The sequence below is a fragment of the Carassius gibelio genome, chromosome A23 (genome assembly GCF_023724105.1).
Source record: "Carassius gibelio isolate Cgi1373 ecotype wild population from Czech Republic chromosome A23, carGib1.2-hapl.c, whole genome shotgun sequence".
In the NCBI taxonomy this organism is placed as follows: domain Eukaryota; kingdom Metazoa; phylum Chordata; class Actinopteri; order Cypriniformes; family Cyprinidae; genus Carassius; species Carassius gibelio.
In genome coordinates this window covers 16,257,377-16,277,673 of record NC_068393.1, presented here as the reverse complement: position 1 = coordinate 16,277,673, position 20,297 = coordinate 16,257,377, and the positions used below count along the sequence as shown (strand labels likewise).

The following is a 20,297-nucleotide window of genomic DNA, read 5'->3' as shown; positions in this document are numbered from 1 at the left end:
AGATGACCCTGCTTTTCTGTTATATTATCTGCTGGCACTGTAGTCATTAAGCCAAACCCATTTACAGGATTGTTGATCTGAAATGAGCAGAATGGAGGATTTTCAGCTTCACTGGCACTTTTTCTAAGATTTCATCTTTTTTTATTTTTATTGTACGCTGCCAGGACTATACTGATTACCTGTTATAATAAATCTTTTTGTGTGTTTGTGTGTTTTAAGACCCAAAAATTTTGTAGATTTTCTTTTCTCATTCTATTTTGTTTTTCTAACACTTTGTACTCAACTATTTGTAGTTATTTGTATTTGTGTAGTTTAATAAGACTGCCTGATTCCCCTTTTTACTGATAGTCACTTTACCAGATTTTGATGGACTTTATGTTCCATAAATCCCACATAGTGCACAATTAATTTATTATAGAATTAGTTCATGCAAGTCAAATTGAATGCAGTTTCCCTGAGATAGATTGAACAAAACAAAAGTCATTTAGAATAGGATGATCTTTTAGGCTGAAGAAAAAAAAGGATATTGTTGGGGGGAAATGCTTTGAGTATGTCCTTAATTGGAAATAACCTCACTCCAAGTTGGACTGATAGTTGTTTGAATTGTCCTTATGTACATATGTGTACCATATATTTTACAGTTTTTCATGCATGTTGAAGTGAACACAGTGCTGCAGTTTTGATTAAATGAAAAACAAAACAAAAGTTTCTAGTCTCATTTACACACAATGAAAGATTATACAATATATAATTTTGTTTTCATATAATATAATTGGGCAGAGTTTGATTCTTGTTATTTAGAGATTTATTGGTCCACTAAGCTAACTTCTGAAATATTTTTGAGTACATCAAGGGTTTTATTTATTTATTTAATTTATTGTGATACCAAAAGTTTGGAAGTTTGACTCATAAGTTAATGCCAATACACGATTTAAACATTTTATGGAAAATCAATTTATTTTTTAGATTCAACCTGTTTAATAAACATATGCAATATTTTTTATACAAATATATACAACATTTTGAATATAAATAATCTTAAAAATAGTAATAATCTACCTATATAAGTTAAATATTTAACTTAAAAAATGAAATAAATACACAACTATATTTAAAAATATATAATGGTCTTATATTATATTAATATATATTATATATTTAATATCAGTAACATAAAAGTATCAGTAATATACATATATAATGATAATATGTATTAAAATAATTTTACATTAAAAGTAAATATATACCTATATTAAAATACAAAAAAAAATCATATGATGTATTAATATGTACTGTTTCTTTTGCACCATACACTATAATAGACTTATTTTTCATGCATTTTAATATTATATTTAAAAAATGAATAAATACACACATTAAAAAAAAAACATATATTTGAATGTATTAACAAATAATTTTTCTTATGAACCAACAAGTTTTTGAAGGTAAAAGTACAGTGGTGATCTGTTTGATAGTCTATGTATCTACTGTAGTACATAGCAGCATGGTACATGTCCATGGTAGTATTACAACCAATACAATCTGTCGTGTTGCCGCTAGAGGGCGCGTGCGTGCCGTCTCGAAGTGTGTGCGTGTGCGTGTGCGTGTGTGTGTGTGTGCCATCGATCCCACACAGGAGGTAAACGCGATCACGTGACCGTGAGTTCTCACAGCATGGCGGAAGGAGTAGTTGTCCGGGTGGATTGTTACTCACCTTTTAACTTATGTCCTCAGTCTTGACGGGAGGATTTTTGTCTTTCGAAACGCATTTTATCACACTTAAAACAACTTCAACGTATTTTCACGACGATGGCAGACCGCGGTGTGGATTTGGCAGTTTTAACGTTACCGAAGGAGGTTAGAGATCAGTTGGCGGAGTTGGAGCTCGAGCTGTCTGAAGGTAAGAGATGGAGTTATCGCCTCAGCCTCAATAATGTTAATACAATTAACCTATTATTTAAATCCCACAGTCGTTTGACGCTGTAAAATACACGCATATAAGCTCAAATGGGTGACTGTCTACTGTTTTGTGTTAATGTTTGAATGTCCTCTGTTTCTATTCAAATAATTTTTTTTTCAGACAGGCTGTGTCTTAAAAACTAGTGAGCTGCCTACCTAGAGAGTATGTCTGCTTTTCCGAAATGCAGTTTCTAACGTTCCGAACGCGCCTGTGATGCACAGACATGCTGTATAGGTAGGCAGCTAACTAGGTTTCGAGTCACAGCCGGAGTGTGTCGGCAGAAATTATGAATTTTCATTTTTCAAATGTGCTTTTAAACTGGTGAACTAGAATAGCTATGGTGCAGCATCCGGGCGTTATTTTCACCTCAAGAGACTTGAGACTATTGTTTGTTCGCTGATCTAGATCTCAAAGAAAACATGAGCCCTTGACAGTTAACGTTAGGCTAGACACAATACTAGAGACACATCGAGTGCATGAATTTATGTGTTACGATCTTTGTTTTTCTCAAAGCCTTTGTTTTCATCTAGGAGACGTTGTTAAAGGGGCATCACTTTTGCAATGACAGCGTTGGTCTGTTTTTGCTGTACTCCTGTCTGCACACACACACGGATCTGTAAAACACACCTTTTCTGTAGAAAATTATTTTCTCTCTTTTTATTCATTGTTGTAAAATGATGATTATCCAATTTGATGTTATGGCTTCATTCTTGTACACTATTTTCAGCATTTGGAAACATATTAGTCAGCTTATGGAGCTCATTATTAAATGTTCTTGTCAGCTATTTAGTTCATTCATAATGTTGTGTATGTAGTTTATAGTTTTATTGATCTCTTTCATTGACAGTTGACTGTACAGTAATGCAGCACATTTGATGGAAGACAATACTTGTTGTATACTGTAGATAATGTATACACAATAGTTCAAAAGTTTGTGGTCTAAGATTTTTTTTATTGTTTTTTTAAATATTTTTTAATGCTCAACAAGGCTGCTTTTGACACATGACACAGTAAAACAGAAATATTTTCATATTTTATCTATCTTTTTATATACATATTTTAATATTTAATATTCTATCTATTCACAGGGTTTAGAAGTTCATTCAGTGTTCATGACATCACAGCAGTGGTGTTTCATGCACCGTCATGTATCCTCTTTCAGTCTGTGAAAGGCACTGTCGCTGTACTCATTCACTCTGTCAGAGAGCACTTTGTGGGGGAGATGTGCTGGTTTTCAGCTTAGTAATAGTTTTATTCAACTGGAAGCATTTAGTGTGTGGACCACGCTCTCAAACAGCTTGTTGATGTGTGCAACTACTTATCAAGAAAACCAGCAATAAGAACTGTAACACAACATTTTATGACTGTATGATGACAGCCCTCTATGGACACCTTGGCAATTGAATCACCATTGGCTAGTAAATATTTTAGTTTACTCGCCAGACTGATTGAGATATTCATATATATATATATATATATATATATATATATATATATATATATATATATATATATATATATATATATATATATATATATATATATATATATATATATGAATTTTTTTATAATAAAGTATTTTATTTTTATAATACTTATAATAAAGTATTATTTAATTATTTAATATAACAAGTAATTAGAAGTAAACTTGATTAATCATTTTAACTGAACATTTTAAATTGAGAGGTGGTTGTTTTTTTGTCATTCAATGTTTCTGAAAAAAATGGGAAAAAACTAACAACAATACTGATAGGATAATAATGGTATGAATTCTAATAATAAGAACTATATAGACGGTTTCATCGGGCGCACGCGCCTGGACCTAAGTTAACCTCCGGTCTGTGTTGTTTATATCGGTCTGGCTGCAGTGCCATCTACAAACGCAGTTAAAGCCAAGGTGATGAGTAGACTGAAGTTGGGCTCAGGTGGATGTGCTGCGGGATGTGTTTCCCATACATTTATTTATTTTTGGAGACTCGCCACAATTTTAAAACTGATCGATTTTCAAAAAAAAATAAACACGAGTAACGTAACATTACGTAACGTACTGCACGTTTAATAATAATAATAATTCCTTACATTTATGTTTAAATATCAAAACGAGGCACAGTTGTTTTTATATCGCTGTATTTCTGAAGGAGGACTTGCATGTTATATGCCTGATAAAGCAGCGTATGAGCGTACCAGCTCTACTTTGTTTACAGCTGTTACTGGGGGAACCTCTATTTCTCGCGCTTTATGTCTATGCTTTAAAACATCTCCTGCTGGCAAATAATGAATTAGCATTTTCATTAAGTCCGCCTGATCCACGCAGCAAACATATTTTGTTTGTTATCAAAAAATATCTACTCTAGAGGGACTTGACTGTTGTTATTGATTCTATTTGGAGTCTACAGGAAGTTAAGTTAGGTCCACAAAAGCGCTCACGCGCATTAACGTTTGTTTATGTTGATGCCGTTGAAACCGTCTATAACACACTTAGGATTACTAAGGATTAATTAGCAGCTGGATTCATGAATATTAATCAGGCTTTGTGCATTCGCTTGAACTGATTTGCTGAAATCAAAATAGGGACAATAATTACCAGCCAATGGGATTGCTGTTTGTGCATTAACTCCACCCACTTCCGGGAAACCCGGCTGTTCTTAAGAGCTGAAAACTTCCATAAGAACGCTTATATTTTGACAGGAAAATATAACAAAGAATATAGTTTAAATGTAGCACGTCAATTCTCTCTCTCACTCTCTCGCTCTCTCTCTCTCTCTCTCTCTATCTGTGTGTGAGAGAAAGCAATGGCGATTTGTGTGCCTTCACACTACAGTTTACGGTACATCATGTACAGGTGCGCTGTGCATCCATTGAGATGAACTGAGAAATATCACAGATCGCTTGACGGAGAGTGAAACTCTAAAGCGCTCAGTCAGAGAGTGTTTGCGTGTGAAAATATATCTGTGCTAAACTTATACTTAGCCTCCAATTAACACAATGGCAAGTAAAATCTGAGAATTTATTAGCCATTGGCTAATATTAGACATTATTTAGTCACCAGAATGAAGATTTAGTCGCAAATGCGAGTGATTTCGCAATATAGGGTTGGATGACATACTATAAATCATGACAATATAATTACTGATGACCGTTGAGCTAGGGCTGCACGATAAATCGAACGCGATGCATTGTGATGCACATTTTGTCAGTAAAGACAGTTCTGTGATTAGTAGTGAAGCTTCATCACCTACTTTCCAGTGGAGCAGCATTTACTACACAGAGCTGTAGTTCTCTGTCAAGCTATGGAAAATCGCGTTCATAACACAGTTGTTATAATTGTAGGATTATGAAGTCTATAAAATCGTTCGCGATAATGACAGCTGTTTGCGTATCTTCTCACTGAACTATTGCTCTTTGTAGTAGGGGTGCATCCGATCACGATCGGCCGATCGTTAATGCGCATCTCGTCAGTAAAGCCGGTTTTCTAATCAGCGGTTAATTCCATCAGGTGCGTGATTTCACATAGAGCAGCTGTTACTACACAGAGCCGTTGTTAACTGAGAAGAAGCGCCAATAAACGCTGAAAATTAACGTGATTTGCGCATCTTCTCTATTAACAACGGCTCTGTGTAGTAACAGCTGTTCAATGTGAAATCACGCACCTGATGGAATTAACCGCTGACTAGAAAACCGGCTTTACTGACGAGATGCGCATAACGATCGGCCGATCGTGATCGGAGCACCCCTACTTTGTAGTAAATGCTGCTCCATCTGAGAGCACGTGAAAATACCACATTTAATAACATGTTTTTACTCCAAACTTACTTCATAACTTCAGTCTTCAGAGTGTTTGAAATAAATCATTCTGTGAGATGATGTGGCTTCTTAAACAGAATAATTAAGGCACACAGTATTTCATTGTATTCTAAGCAGTGATAATAATAATTAGGGCTGGGCGATATATCTAACAATATGATCATGCGCATCTAGTCAGTAGTTCAATCTGTTTATTCAGCTGCAGGAAGGGCATCTCCTGGATTTCTTCGTGGGGCCTGTTTGGATTTTCAGCATGAGAGCGCCCTCTGCCCATAGGATGGAGATTTACCACTGATCACAGAACTGTGCTTTTCTGAAAGATATGCAACACAATTGCAGCTTCTGCCTAATCACGATTAATTGCCTTTGCGATTTAATTTTGATTAATTGTGCAGCCCTACTTTGAGCTATGTTTTTTAATGTTTTTTATGGAATTGTTTACACAATTGTTGCAACAAGAAAGTCATACGTCTTTGCCGTGACATGAGGGTAAGGAAATCATGTTCATTTTTGGATGAGCTGTGTTTTAAACCACTGTTTTGCATGTGAACTAGAGGTCTGTGACTTTTGAGAGTGTGTGCAAACAACATGAAAGCCCTGCTTCTCCTCTGCTTGCACCATCTCCTTTTCTGTCTCTCTCACTCTTAGTTAGAGAGTTGAGTTTCTACAAATATGACTCAAATGAATCACTGCTCACTGACCAATCAAAATACACCACAAGCAAATTAATCATCTTAATCAGACTGGCAGATAAGATTATATCTTTACATTCAAATGTCCTAGCACTGCTCGATTATGGCAAAAGTCATTATCAAGATTCTTTGGTCAATATTCAGTTATCATGTTTATTAAAATATTAGGAGTCGGCAATGTGGCCAATCTTTTAGATGCTTGTGGTTTTCACAAGGGCACATATTGACCTTGGAGGATAGAGATATTTCCCATTACCATGCTTCACTGGGGCTTTTTACAGTGGAAAGACTCTTTCCAAATGATCTCCTAATGACCTAATTCTGCAGGGTTTTAGTGATCGAAGTAACAATAGGCACCATTGAGCTGATCTGGACTTCGGTGGTTTTGATCTGAACTGGTATTTGAAGCTTTCAACCGAAACTGTTGTGTCCCAAATGACTGTCTCTAAGAGAGGAGGCATGGACTCAGTCTGCAAGCGCATGTTTGGGGTCATCCACCCTATGGCCTCTTTACCAAATGAGGCATCCCATCAACAGTTGTAGACTCTTCTAAACAAAAATAGCACCTTGATAATCTCTATATTCTAGTGAGCCCTAATTCTTCTGTCTAGTAGTGCTCTAGTCCAGTGCTGTCATATATGAGTCATGTAAAGTGTTGCAGGAAGTCTAGTGCAGCCTGAATCTGCTCTTGAATGTGTTCCACTCTGTCTAACCAGCTTAACCTGGAACTGAACTCAATACAAAAATAATTCAAGTCCCTGGTGATGTTGGTCAGAAGATCTTTGAATCTCTAATCTCTTCTAAATAGTTTTAGAACAATGGACAATTAGCCTGCTACCTACCTAACCCAGCGTCTGACCATCATGGACGGCTCCTGTGCTGTGCCAGCTTACTTAAAGCACTTCTGTCTCTTTAAGGGAGAGTTCTTTTAAAATCCTGGTTAGTGGCGTCTGTGGACAGCTGTGATGTGGAACTAATGTGTATAGTCTGTTAGTATTGATTGCTGTTATGCAGAGGGTTGAGTTCAGGCTGTCTGCAGGATGGAGACTCAGTGCTTGACTGCTGCCATACTGATGGAGGGGGCATGTTATTGCCAGCTGCTTCCTATCTAGGACACAGAGTGACCGAACATGGACTGAACCCCGTTCATTTGTGCTCAGAGTCATGCTCGCTGTTTCTTTTAACTCTGTTAAACTGTCCACTGACCATTAAGGGAAGCCACAGATATCTCTTTTTGCCACAAAGTTGTTTCCCTTTTTCTTCTGTTGTTTTGTGTATTCTATCAAATTTTTTTAAGGGAGACTAAGGATTTTTTTTCCCCCATTGGAAAGTCAAGGTCGAGACATGTTTGAGCAAAAATTAGAGGAACAAAACTATAAAGAAAATAAAGGATTTTTTACATTGACATTTTCACGAAAATTAAGCACATATTTCCCCATCAATTTTCAGTAACCTAAAGAAACGCTTATGAATATTATGCAAAAAAAAAAAAAAAAAAACAGTACAATATTAGAAATACGTATTATATATAAATTATTATAAACATAAGCATGTAGGCTGTTTATTTATTTTATATACAGTTTGAATGTGCTTCATAGTTGTTTCTACTGCCTTTAATGCATGTTAGAATTAAATATATTTTTTTATTACTGTAATCAGAATTTGTGGAAAAAAAAGCTTAATTTTCATGAAAATTGTCAATGTAAAAGAATTGCTTCACTAAAACTAGGCCTCATTTTCTTTATGAAAAAAAAGGATTTTTGTTCTTTTGACTTTGAGGTGTAATATGTATAATATGTAATTTTGTGGTCCAGGGTTACATATGATGTGTGAGATTTGCTGTGAAAAGCTCTTCATGTAAAACATGAAGACTTGATTTTCTGTAAAGCTGCTTTGAAACAACATGGGTTGTGAAGAATGCTATACAAATAAAAATGACTTGACTTGAAAATATGTTCAGTTGACTATAGGCAGACTATTTGCATGTAGATATACCCTGACCACATGAGTACATCGTCACAGTTCCTCTTTTCTGTAAATGACCCTTTGTTACACATTTTATGGAGGAAAGGTTTGTCACATACTTGCTGGATAATCAAATGAAGTTTTTGAACTTTAAACTTTATATCGAGCGCTAAGTTTAGACAGATGGGACATGATCCGATGTCCAGGCTTCACACAGATTCTCTTTCCCTCAAACAAAAGCCCAGAGCCTCTTCTCCTGGTACTGGGCCCACTGGGTCTGCTCCCTCAGCGTGGGTCGTGTAAGGAACCGATCCAAGCTGCCCTTTGGCTGTGAATAGTTAATATCGCATTGCTGTGGTCTTAAAGGGGGCTGAACCTGAATTATTAACATGCTACATTAAATACCATGAGGCTTTGCTTGAACCTCCCTTTACTGGCACTATGCGAACCAGGATGTGTACGGGGGAAGTGCCATCACACTGCTCCATCAGTCAAAGTCAGTGTTGTGACATAACGGAGCTATGCGCTGCCAAGGAAACACTCATAACTTACAACACAATGCACCATCCATGAATAATAGGATGAGGACTCCTTATAAATCGGAATATTATTGTTGCACTGTGTTTTTGTTCAAATGAATGTAGCCTTGGTGAACATACACAACTTTTTTCATGATCTTACTGACCACAAACTTTGGAAACAGAATTCCACTGATTTTACTTCAGGAATCAAATTTCCAGCAGTTTCAACCCTAGTGAGCAACACCGCGAATATTCCCGGTGCACAGAGCTCAGCCAATCATAACAAAGGTCATTTACATATAGAAGTCATAACAACAGGCTTTTTTTCTTAGATTCATAGATAAGATGGGAAACTGCATGGTGAAAGAAACCTTGACTAATAACAAAAGTGGACTTCTTTGGAAAAGTAAAATGATATAAAATAGCTTCTTTTGGTGCTAGAAAGCAATAACTTCTAAGACCAAAGTTCATATTCAGCAAGTTATTCGCTGATACTGCCCAAAAAGTACATTTTGGGTTAGTTAAGTCCCCACAAAGAACTCCCTGCAGTAGTTAAAGGAAAAATCTGAACATTTACAGACAGATGAGTGTAGAAGTCAAGAGCTTTCTCCAGTCCACATTCTGCTGCTGTTCCCAAACCTCAGCCTTGTTTACAGCTTTTATTCAAAGCACCCGGGACACTCCTGTTTTTGTATCCCTCCATCCTGCACTTCCCTTCAGGGAAAAGCGTTTCACACACGTTCAGACTGTGAGAACCTGTTCTCCCTGTGTTTGTCCTATTGTTTTTGCTTGATTTGCACTCATGCCTTGTGGTATTTTGCTCTGCACTCTTCTCTGAGTAAAAGCACACTGAATCAGATCTTACATTTCAGAAAAGGGGGGGACTGTAATCTCACGGTTCAGACAAGCACTGGATTAACCTGAGTTTTGAGCTCTTGATGCTTGACGTGAATGAGCTGGAGTGGTTGTTTTGTTGCCGTTGCTCAACCACACTCTTGTCCTCAAGGCCCAAAGTTAGTGCGAACTGGCTGGCAAGTGCTGACATATCCCTCCTGAAGTCCTACGTACATTCACTGACATCAGGTTTCAGTCTGGGCTTCTTTACAATAGTTTGTTTTACTTTAGATCTGTCTGACTGTTGTGATATGGTGAAGGGGAGGTTCTGGGTCGAAACTTGGTCTGCTGTTCCTCTCAGATACGTATATTTCATGACTCATTTGTGGGAGTTCTTGCGTAATATGTTGTAAAATAAAACACAGCATAGTTGAAGTTGTTTAGTGGTTGACCAAATGTGCCACCAAGATGCCAGGGCATTTCTCCTTCCATTTTAGTAAAAAAATTAAAGATGATTGCCTTTCAAACACCACTAATTAACTTTTATTTTACACAAAAATATTTGAAGCCATAAAATGTGCATTATTCCATGAGAGTTTTGGTTTATGCCATTTCTGAGAATCGGCCCAGTGGATTTATAGCTATATGATGCCGTTAAGCTCAAAATGATTAATTATTGGCCGATTAATCAGAAGTTTTATTATTCTGTCAGCAAATGCCTCAGTCGGGAGTGAGTCATAACACTCATGTTCTCTTTCGTTGTTGTGTTGCTTGTCTTGTCTACTTGTCTACCAAAGTTGTTGTGAACTCAATTTAACCCATGAGTAATGAAAAACTGATTTAAGCAACAGTCTACTCAGATAAAATGACCTCTCTTATGTTTTAACCAAAGTTCAGCTCTAATCCTCTCTCCCAGATCTTCCTCCCCTTCCTCGCTCTGTCTGTTCTCAGTGTGTCATTGTGCTGGAGTCGGGCCTGCTGAATCAGATTATGAGCATTCGATTGTTGGTGGAGGGTGTCGCCATTGTTAAGCATTTTACCAGGAGCTCTACGTGGTCTAATTTTAAATCCAAGTGTGACATCACGAGCTACAGAAGGGCTCGCAAGATCTTGTCACTTCTCAAGAAGGCCAAAACTTGTAAATATATACACACATATAGCCCAAGATGTCTTTTCTCTAGTATGTAAAGCCTACTTATCCAGATCCAAATAATTTCTGACTGATAGACCTGCACTCTGTTTCCTTCAGTATGCTGTTCCTCTTGGAAAATAACACCAGTATTGCATTACAGAATGAAAATGGGTTGTGAATCTGACCCAACGTGACTTTTTTTGGTTTGTGCAGTAAGGACAAATTCAAACGAATACCATATACCACTATCTAACTGACACAAAGGCATGTGTGAGTTTCTTTAGTTTACAAGGACTACATAAGAACAAAAGCTGGAGATATTTAGAGGTGTGGTTGCACAGATCCCTGAACTCTGTCAGCGATTGAGATGTGTTGGCACTTTGCCGCATCATAAAGCTGTCAAACATCAAGGTTTTTCTTTGTGTAATCTACAATTTATGCAAACATCATTATATCTGGTGACAGAAATCAATTTCTAAAAAAAGGGTGGGCTAACCTGCCAATCACCTGTTTTTCAAATGACTCATCTAATTGTCTGTAGGTTCCACCTAAAGGTGAGTGAGGGTCGAGAGAGTGTGTTGTCATGAAATGGTAAGAAATGAATGAGGATCTAGCATATGCCTTTTTCGCAATGAAACTCTCCCTTCCTCCCACTCTTCTACTGGGACACACCCTGTTGCTCGGGGACTTATTACATGTTTCCAACAGGTTGGATTGAGACCAGGATGCGTCAGAGCTTGGCAGCTCAACCAATCCCATGTTGCCTTATGATACACTCCTGATATAATGATCAGCCAACCTTTGCGTATATCAGTGTGCATTTACAGCGGTCTGAGTAAACATATCCTGAATGCAGGGCTTTCCCCTCCTGGTCATGTTTAATCAGCTATTTTCTTACAGGGCTGGCCTCAATGATGTCATAGTTTTCCGAGTAAACAGTTTTGAGGGAGCAATGCTCACTCTCTTGGGAAACTCAGTTTGAAGCTGAAAATCCAGTCTCCTCCCACTATAGTGAATGTTACGAATTTAAATTTGGCCGTGAGAAGTCATGTTGTAAGAGCACATGAATCTGTGCTTCCTCATGTTTGTTGTTTTGAAGACTGGATGGTTTCATGAGGAGAGTGGATTGAGAAATATATGTTTAATATGGCATAGCTGTGTTTGAGAAAGTGAAATTATTTTTTTTCTTTTATAATCTTGGCTGTTTATAGACTCCGCACCAGTTAAACATTGAACCCAAAAATGTTCGTAGCCCCAAAATACTACACTTCTATGAATATTTAGACCTTAAACATAATAAATTTCCAACCTCCAATGACCCAGAAAAAAAAAAATCAGTAACATTTTATAATAACAAGGAGTGTACAATATATTGAAATCAGTGTAACTCTGTCATAGGGAGATTTTGTGTGGGTTATAAGCTGGAAATAATAAAGCTCTTGATTGACATGATTAAAATACATGTTTTCGACCAATCAGAAATCTTCTGAGCATAGAACAGGAACATGTGCCCATTGCCAGCTCCTGCTGTTTGTTTAGTATGTGTGAGTGTGAGGTGGTTTATCCACAGCACTGGTTGACTTTAACTGGCCTGTGTTGAATGTGTTGCCTAACTGTAGTTGTGACCCACTTGATGGGTTTGTTTCTGAATCTGTTTTCAGATATCAGTGCAGTTAGACAGAATTTTTTAGTCAGTTTTGTGCCGTTGATTCCATCGTCTGTAATCACCAGACACGTCTCAGACAAAGCCCTCCAGATATCTAGTTGCGACATGAAACCTCCTTTTTCTGTTTGAAGATTGATTTAGTTGTCATGCTTGCAAAGACACTTGTGCTTGACCCAGCATACTTTCAAGTGTCATACATGGATAAAATATAGTAATCTTGGTAAAAGTAATCTATGCTAAAAAAAATTTTAGCATAAAAATATTAATACAATGTGACAATAAATCTTATTATTATTATTATTACATTATTTAGTTTAACCTAAAGTGTCTGAAATAAAATTGTAGCCTAATGTTTATTTTTTATTCCCATTATTTTTCCTAAATTGTCATGCAAAAATGTTAATATGAAAATGTATGTCATACTTATAACAGAGTGATGCTCTTTTTCCCTGACTTATCCTGGCCAGGATTTTAAATTACTAAAATGTCTAGGTTTTGGTTTTCTTTTTCTTATGAATATGCCCTCTACGGTCCTCCATAAATGTTTTTGTTTTGTTTGACCATTCTCTGTAGATCCCACCTATTTACACGCCACAATTTGTCGACTATGTACAGTGCCTACATGCTATTGGTCAAACTACTTTTCAGTATGAAGTACAAAGTATGAAGACAATTGGAAAACAAACCTAACAGGTTTAGCTTCAGTGTAGCGGATAGGTCTGGATTTGTGGATGTACTTGTAGGCAACTTAGAGGTAGTAACACGTTTTTATGTGTTTTTAAATGTAACACATTTAACAGGCTCTTCAAATATGCTTCAATTCTTTGTTAACGTTTTTCAAAGATTCGGTTTCACTAATCGTGGATTCTGAATGCATTGCCACAGATTTCGCTTGCACTTCGCAGGTTTTCGTTTGGTGTTTTGACAGTTCTCGTGGTGGGGGGGGGATGCTTAACAGTGATCTACTCTGATTGGATAGTGAGCTTTTGATGGTCTGGAAGCTCTGGAAGTACAGACGCCATTCAATAATTTTTTTTCATTTTTCATTGTGTTTTTCTTCTTTTGTAATGGCATATTTTTGATAGTTTCTGAAAAAGTTAGGTTCATTTTTATTGAACCAAATGTAATTCCATGGAATCTGACCTTGACACTTTAAATGACTCCAGTTAAGCCTGGATGAACCGGACCCATCAGCTTTGCTCCTTCAACCTACTGTAGTGAGCTGCCTCACTGCCTATATAGGCAGCTGCCTAGCATCCTAAAGGTCAACTCCATAAGTCACTGATTTGAAATGCTCTACATAGTTAAACAGCACTCATTATGCAAAGCACACAGGGGACTGAAAATGTATTTTATTTTAATCGGGAAGGTACACATGGAAGACACATTTTATTATTTTATTTATTTTATTTCATTTTTAATTGATGCTTTTCAGTAGATATTTATTAAAATTTAAATTTATTTTAAATTTTATTAAAATTTATATTTATTGTCGTAGTGCGTTCTGGGATAGCATCTTCTATAAGGGAAGCTGTCTGAGAATTCACACAATTAGCACAATTAAGCTATCTATTTTTTGGAACAACCTTAAGCCGTGTGTCCATCAAAGAATTTTTTTCCTGAGGTTAGCGTATTTTTCGATTTGTTTTCAATGGGAGCTTTTTTTTTAATGCCGATAGCATGTGGAGCACAGATCCGATATTCAGGATCAGTATCGCTCCGATACTGGCATTTTCTGCTGGATCGGGTATCGGCCAGACGAGACCGATCCAAATCTGATATAGTGCGTATACTATTGTTATTGTTAAGCCCTACGAACCCCACAAAAACATTATAAACTACCATAAAGTTTCTGTGCACTATATTCCACGCGTTCTGAAGCATTTCATAGTTTAATGTGAGGTACAGATGAATATTTAAGTTGTTAAACACAAGTTCTCTAAACTCTTTTCTCTGTTGCTGCTGTCAGTCATCCTCCATTCTCCATTCTGTCTATGCCGAACACTGCACGCTGTGGCTCCGTGTTGCTTCAAGCACATCGTTCTGCGCACGGGATGCGCATAAGTGATTTGTGCCGCTCTGTATTGGAGCCTTTCATGTTATAATAATTTTGCACAATGAAAGATGCTTAAAAGCTTTTTTTGTTCTGTCTTATCTATCATATGTTGCTGCCTCATTACTGTGCTATAAATATAAAAGAAATTTGCTTAATTTGTTGCATTTATTTATATATAATAATGAATTCTATTTACTTGTTTTTCATTAATGTATATAACAATACAAAGAGCAATGTATAACATTTTACCATATTACACCGATTTACTTTTATTTTTCCCCCACTAAATGTTTTTTTCTCTAAATATTTAGATTTTATAAAATTATTGTAAATTGTCTGTTTTGTAGAATAGCTGAATTATTCACTAACCTAGTTTAAAATAGTATTTTTCTCATAGATTATGGTTATATTTTAATTTGTTATATTTCTTTATAATGAAGTTGTCTATTTAGTAGATTGTCTGTAATACACAAAAGAGTGATAATCAGGTCAACACACACTGAGGTATAGAAATACAAAAAAAAAAACTGTCTGGTATCGGATCGGTATTGGTAATGTCGGGTATTTAGAACTTTTGGTATCGGATTGTGATTTTTTTACAGATTAGTGATTGGCTCTTTTACTCAGAAGGTGGGGCTTCGTTCGATAGAGTGGCCATATTGATCGTCGCATTTTTCCTCATTCAAAACTATGAGTGACACATCTTGGGTATTCTATTGTCTTTGCTGATAACAAACAACCATCAAACCCTGGTTGTACTACAACTGAACTGAAAAACAATGGACAAGTTAATATTGCTTGTCTCTTTTATGGCTTTACCAGATGGAATTGCTGGACTACCATATTATTGTTATGAAAAATAAGGCTTGGAGAAACATTTAATTCAAGACGCATCTGCCATATTACTTAAGTGGGTATTCTGTATCACAGCAACTGCAGCGTCTCAACTGAAAAAAACCCACTGTGCTCAAGCGTTCACAGCTGGGCATTTTCAGCTGGCTAAAAATGCTATGGCCTTAGTGTTGGGCTTATGATGCCTAAACTACCTCTATAGACCCCTTATTAGGTTTTGAAATAAATCAGACAGCTCTTAAAAGTTCCATTACAGCTTCTGTATGAATCATCCATCACACATGGTGATCATATGAATGCAGAGTTGTTTAGTAATTTTCGTGGTCTTGTCAGTGTAAAGAATTATGACTGTTGTGAAAGTGTTTTGGGGAACTGATGTGGGCCAGAGTATGTTTAGCAGAAGTTGAAGTACCATAAAAGTTTCATGGAGAAATCTGGTCTGGGCTCTAATGAATGCTGTGGTTTGGGGAATGGGCTGATGTTTTTGTCATAGAGACCAAGGGAATTTATTGAAAAGAGAATCGTGCTGACCCTCAGCAGTTTAGCTCTAGTTCAAGCTTGTCCGTTTCTCTCACGGTCCTACAAGTGAGCTCCCAAGGGTCTGTGTTCATCTGCATTAGAGAGATTGTAACCCTCACATGCACAAAGTACACACACACACGTTCGTGAAGTCTCCCAAAGCCACACCCTTGCATGGCCTGTTCATTAGTCTCTCTGGGGAAGCTTACCGAGGTGTAGTGTCCTGATTTAGCTTGTTAAATGAGGCCGGAGACCCATAGGGACATGTCTGCAATAGACTGAAACAAGGACACACATACTTATCAAAACTGAATGTGCTACAATGCAGTTAATGTATAACACCCATAATAGATATGTTATAAATGTAGTGATAGATAGATAGATAGATAGATAGATAAAAGTTGTTATAGATAGATTTTAATATTATTATAGATATAGAGAAAAATTATAGACATTTAGGGTTAGCGTTGTTACTAGTTATGTAACGATTCACTCAACTCACTAGGGCTGTACGATTAATCTAAAAGTAATCGAAAACGAAATTCAGAACCTCTAACCGACGTAATTTTCCCATGTTGGTTATTCCGTTTTTTTAATCCTGTTAATACTTCCCCCTTAAAAGCATACTACCACGTGTGTAGCCACATGACTCTGCCCCATCCAGTCAGTGGCATAAAAGCAAAACACGGAGGTGAACACCGGTTCAACACATAGTGATGGCCTTGTGTCTTCACTAAACTTTGTCAGTTGTATTTGTTTTATGGTTTGGACATTCAAGCGTTTAGACTATCGCATGTGTATTATTATATCGAGCTACCATGTTCGCGCAGCTGCATTGAGGCACGCACACTCATATAAACAGTAGCTGTGAAGATAGAGTAAAACAGTAGCTAGTCGTCAGTCTGTCCTGTGATTTATCACTAAAGTAGCTTAGAATCTCAAAACTTAAAGCATGTTTTTCTACTTTTGAAGGAACTAGACTATTTACAACTCACAGCTTCACAATAATATAAAGACGGTATGAATAATTCACCTACGCAATTAGTCATACTGGTACTTTGCTAATTTATCTTTATCTGATTTTTATTTATCTCTTACACAGAGCAATAATCTGTAAGAAATGTTAAGAACATAGATAAAATAACTGCTGAATATTGAGCTATGATGTCAGATCACAAAAAGTCTTTAGTTTTATTATATTCATAAGAGACAGATAGTCTGTACCGATTTTTCCCGGAAAAACACGACCGGCTGGAGGCGTGACGTGTGGGCGGAGCTAAAGAATCATGAGCGCGAGTAAGCTTTTGCGTTGAGAGCGTTTAGAAGCTGTGACATTACTGTGAGGGAAAAAAAACCATCATCCGAAACAAACCATGGCTAACAGTCAGATTCAGCCGTTTATTTATTATCCAGAATCAGATCCCTAGGCTGAAACTGAACGAGAGCAGCAGCAGCAAGGACTCGCTCCGAGCGGGGCTCGAACCCGGGTCTCCGGCAGGGGAGGCGGACGCACTAACAAGGAGGCAGAGATATTTTAAGCAGTTTTACTCACCGCCTGCGGTTCCAACACACGATCGTGACCCTTTTTCGTTGGAACTGCATTGTCCTTAAGAAATAAACGATGTGCAAATCCGGCGTCAAACTGGGCCTTGTTTGTAAAACAAGCATCTTCGAAATGCAGGGAACAAACACAAACACTTGCACAACTCCGTTGATGCTCTGTAAAAATGAACTCCATCCACTGGTCCCTTAATGCTGTTTCTCTTTTGGTAATCTGTGCAGGGTTGTCTTGCCCTGGCAACCAAAAACACACTCCTTTTGTGACTATTCGTGACGCTCTCGCTCTGATCAGGCTGTGCTCAGCCTCTCTCTGCTCTGCTATATGGGAGCGCGCGCTCTTCCGGGAGAAGTGCCCTCAGGACCCATATAAGGAAATTCCGCTCCATCTAACGTCACACAGAGCCATACACGAACAACACTTTCCGAAACTTGTGACAAACCGGAAGGAGTATTTTTGGAACAGATATACTCCTTCAAACGTACAACTTAATTTTTGAAACTTTGTCCATGTTTAGCATGGGAATCCAACTCTTTGTTTCAAGGTAAAATGTTCAATTAATCTAGGTTTTGATTTTAGGTCACAATGTAATACGATTACAAATGATTTTCTCACTATTGATGACCTTTTATTATTGCTTGGACAAAATGTTGAACATTTCTTTGTGTAATTGCAATATGAAATTTTAAAACAAACCCCAAATCAAATAAATAAACAACACAAGTAAAATAAATATTTTTATATAAACGGCTTTGCCTGTGCTCTTTCCATTCGGTTAGAGGTAACCACTGGATTTTAATCATGAGGACGATATTATGAACGCGATATTGCGTAGCTTGTCAGCGAACTACAGCTCTTTGAAACAAAAACAGAATGGTCTAACTTTAACTTTTTGAAATTATGCTACATAAAATAGCTGAAAGAGTCAGTTCCTCTCAAAGATAATTCATATAAACTCTTACCCTGAACTGTATTGCGATTTGATTAATATGTCAACCGATTTGAATCATCAAATATTTGTTTATACCAGCTCGCCATGCATTGTTACATCACTAGCTGTTATATATTTAATTTAACAAATGTTTTTCAATGATGATAACATGTTTTCAGGGAACAAGATCTGCAAAATATTGGTATCTTACAGTTTGAAGTCTGTGGTATTGTTTTACTTTTTTTGTACCGGTATACCACACAATCTTAGCCTGCCTCCCATTGGTAGCTGCTGCACATTGAATGAATTCAAAATGAATGACTCGCGGTTGCTTTGTCACTGCAAATCTCTGTCAGAGTGAACGCCCATGTAGTGCCGTGACTCAGTTTTGTATCCTGTGTTTGATTTACAGTGGATGTTCCTCAATCTATGACGTGTTCATATCTCCATATCTCAATGTTATCTATCAGAGAGGGTATCATACCATTCACACAAATGCATATTATTTTTTTTTTAGTACATTCAGTGGAAAATGCTCCCCCAACTTTTCGTTTATTTAGAGGATTAGTGGCTAAATTCACACATTGTTTAAATAGCTGGCATTACCCTGGAACTAACACAGGCTTGTTGGGTTGTTTCTTCGTTACTGTGACTGCAGAGCATTTATTGAGCCATTGATGGCCATTGAACTGCCTCAGTGTGTAAATATTGAAAGCAGAAGCACATCTGTGAGCACTTAAGTGATGGAAAGTGTCAGCCTGCTGAATGCTAGGGACAACACTTTTTAAAAGTGTGCTTTCCAAACCGGCAGATTTCAAAGGTCAGTGTGATTTATTGATTTGTTTTGTGCTCTAACAATGACAGATCTCACTCGTTTGACTGAAGACCAACCCGCTGAAGGATTTAGCCTGTATCTGTTTCTTTTAACTGTAGTACAGTAATGATCGTCACTCTCATCCTCTAATGAAGTTTAATCAGCCTGATAGTTTAATAGTCACATAGACTAATTGTCATTAGAGCCACCGGTCCCTAATTACATGAAACAACAAGCTGCAGTTCAGACAATCAGTTTTTTTTCTTTCAGACCCTGATTGTAATCATAAAGTGATGGTATCAGGAGGATGTAGCCCTGTAGTGTAATAGTAGTGGGTCTGCTGTACTGAATTCTTGGTTGGTACGATTAACTACAGATTACAGGCAATGCATGCCTCTCTCCCCCCCATTTTACTTTATCCTTAGCTTTTCTAGTGCAGAACCAAACAATTAATTAATAATAATTAGGGCTGTGCCAATCCGATATTCGGTATTGATATTGCTCCGATACTGCCATTTTCTGCCGGGTCGGATATCTGTCAGACAAGACCGATCCAAATCTAATATTCTGTGTATACCTATTCTGTAGGGGTTTGAGAAAATATTGATACACATGAGTATCGTGATATTTTGTTTGGCAATACTGTATCAATTCTCAAAAACAGAATATTGATGACACAATGCTTAAAAATGTGCGCAAACAAAGCACAGCAACGTCACTTGATTGTGTAACCGCGATAGAGATGATAATCCAAAATTTCAACCGGTTGACAAACTTCTACTGGTTAAATGTGTCTATTGGTATATCACCCACCCCTAAAACAAACACTGTCATTAAAATAGAATAGCAGTTCTTAATTTTAGCTTTAAGATGTAATTTATTCCTTGCATTTAGACTGGTTCAATACTTAAAAAAAAAGAAAAGGCCTCAATCATCTCCATAGGCTATTTATCTCCTCAATTTCGTTCTTTGTAATGAGTTTGTCTCCTACAA

General features: G+C 37.0%; 1 protein-coding gene across 2 annotated transcripts in view; it reads left to right on the top strand.

Annotated features, from left to right (window-relative positions):
- The first annotated feature begins 1,612 nt into the window (after window positions 1–1,612).
- Window positions 1,613–20,297, top strand: part of LOC127944492 (disco-interacting protein 2 homolog B-A) — a 44,585-nt gene continuing 25,900 nt past the window's right edge. The window contains exon 1 of one of the 2 annotated variants that reach the window (XM_052540453.1): window positions 1,613–1,900. In XM_052540453.1, the coding sequence (XP_052396413.1) occupies window positions 1,810–1,900 (91 nt within the window). In that variant the 5' untranslated portion in view covers window positions 1,613–1,809. The remainder of the gene's footprint in view (window positions 1,901–20,297) is intronic. The other variant, XM_052540452.1, reaches the window with a different exon arrangement.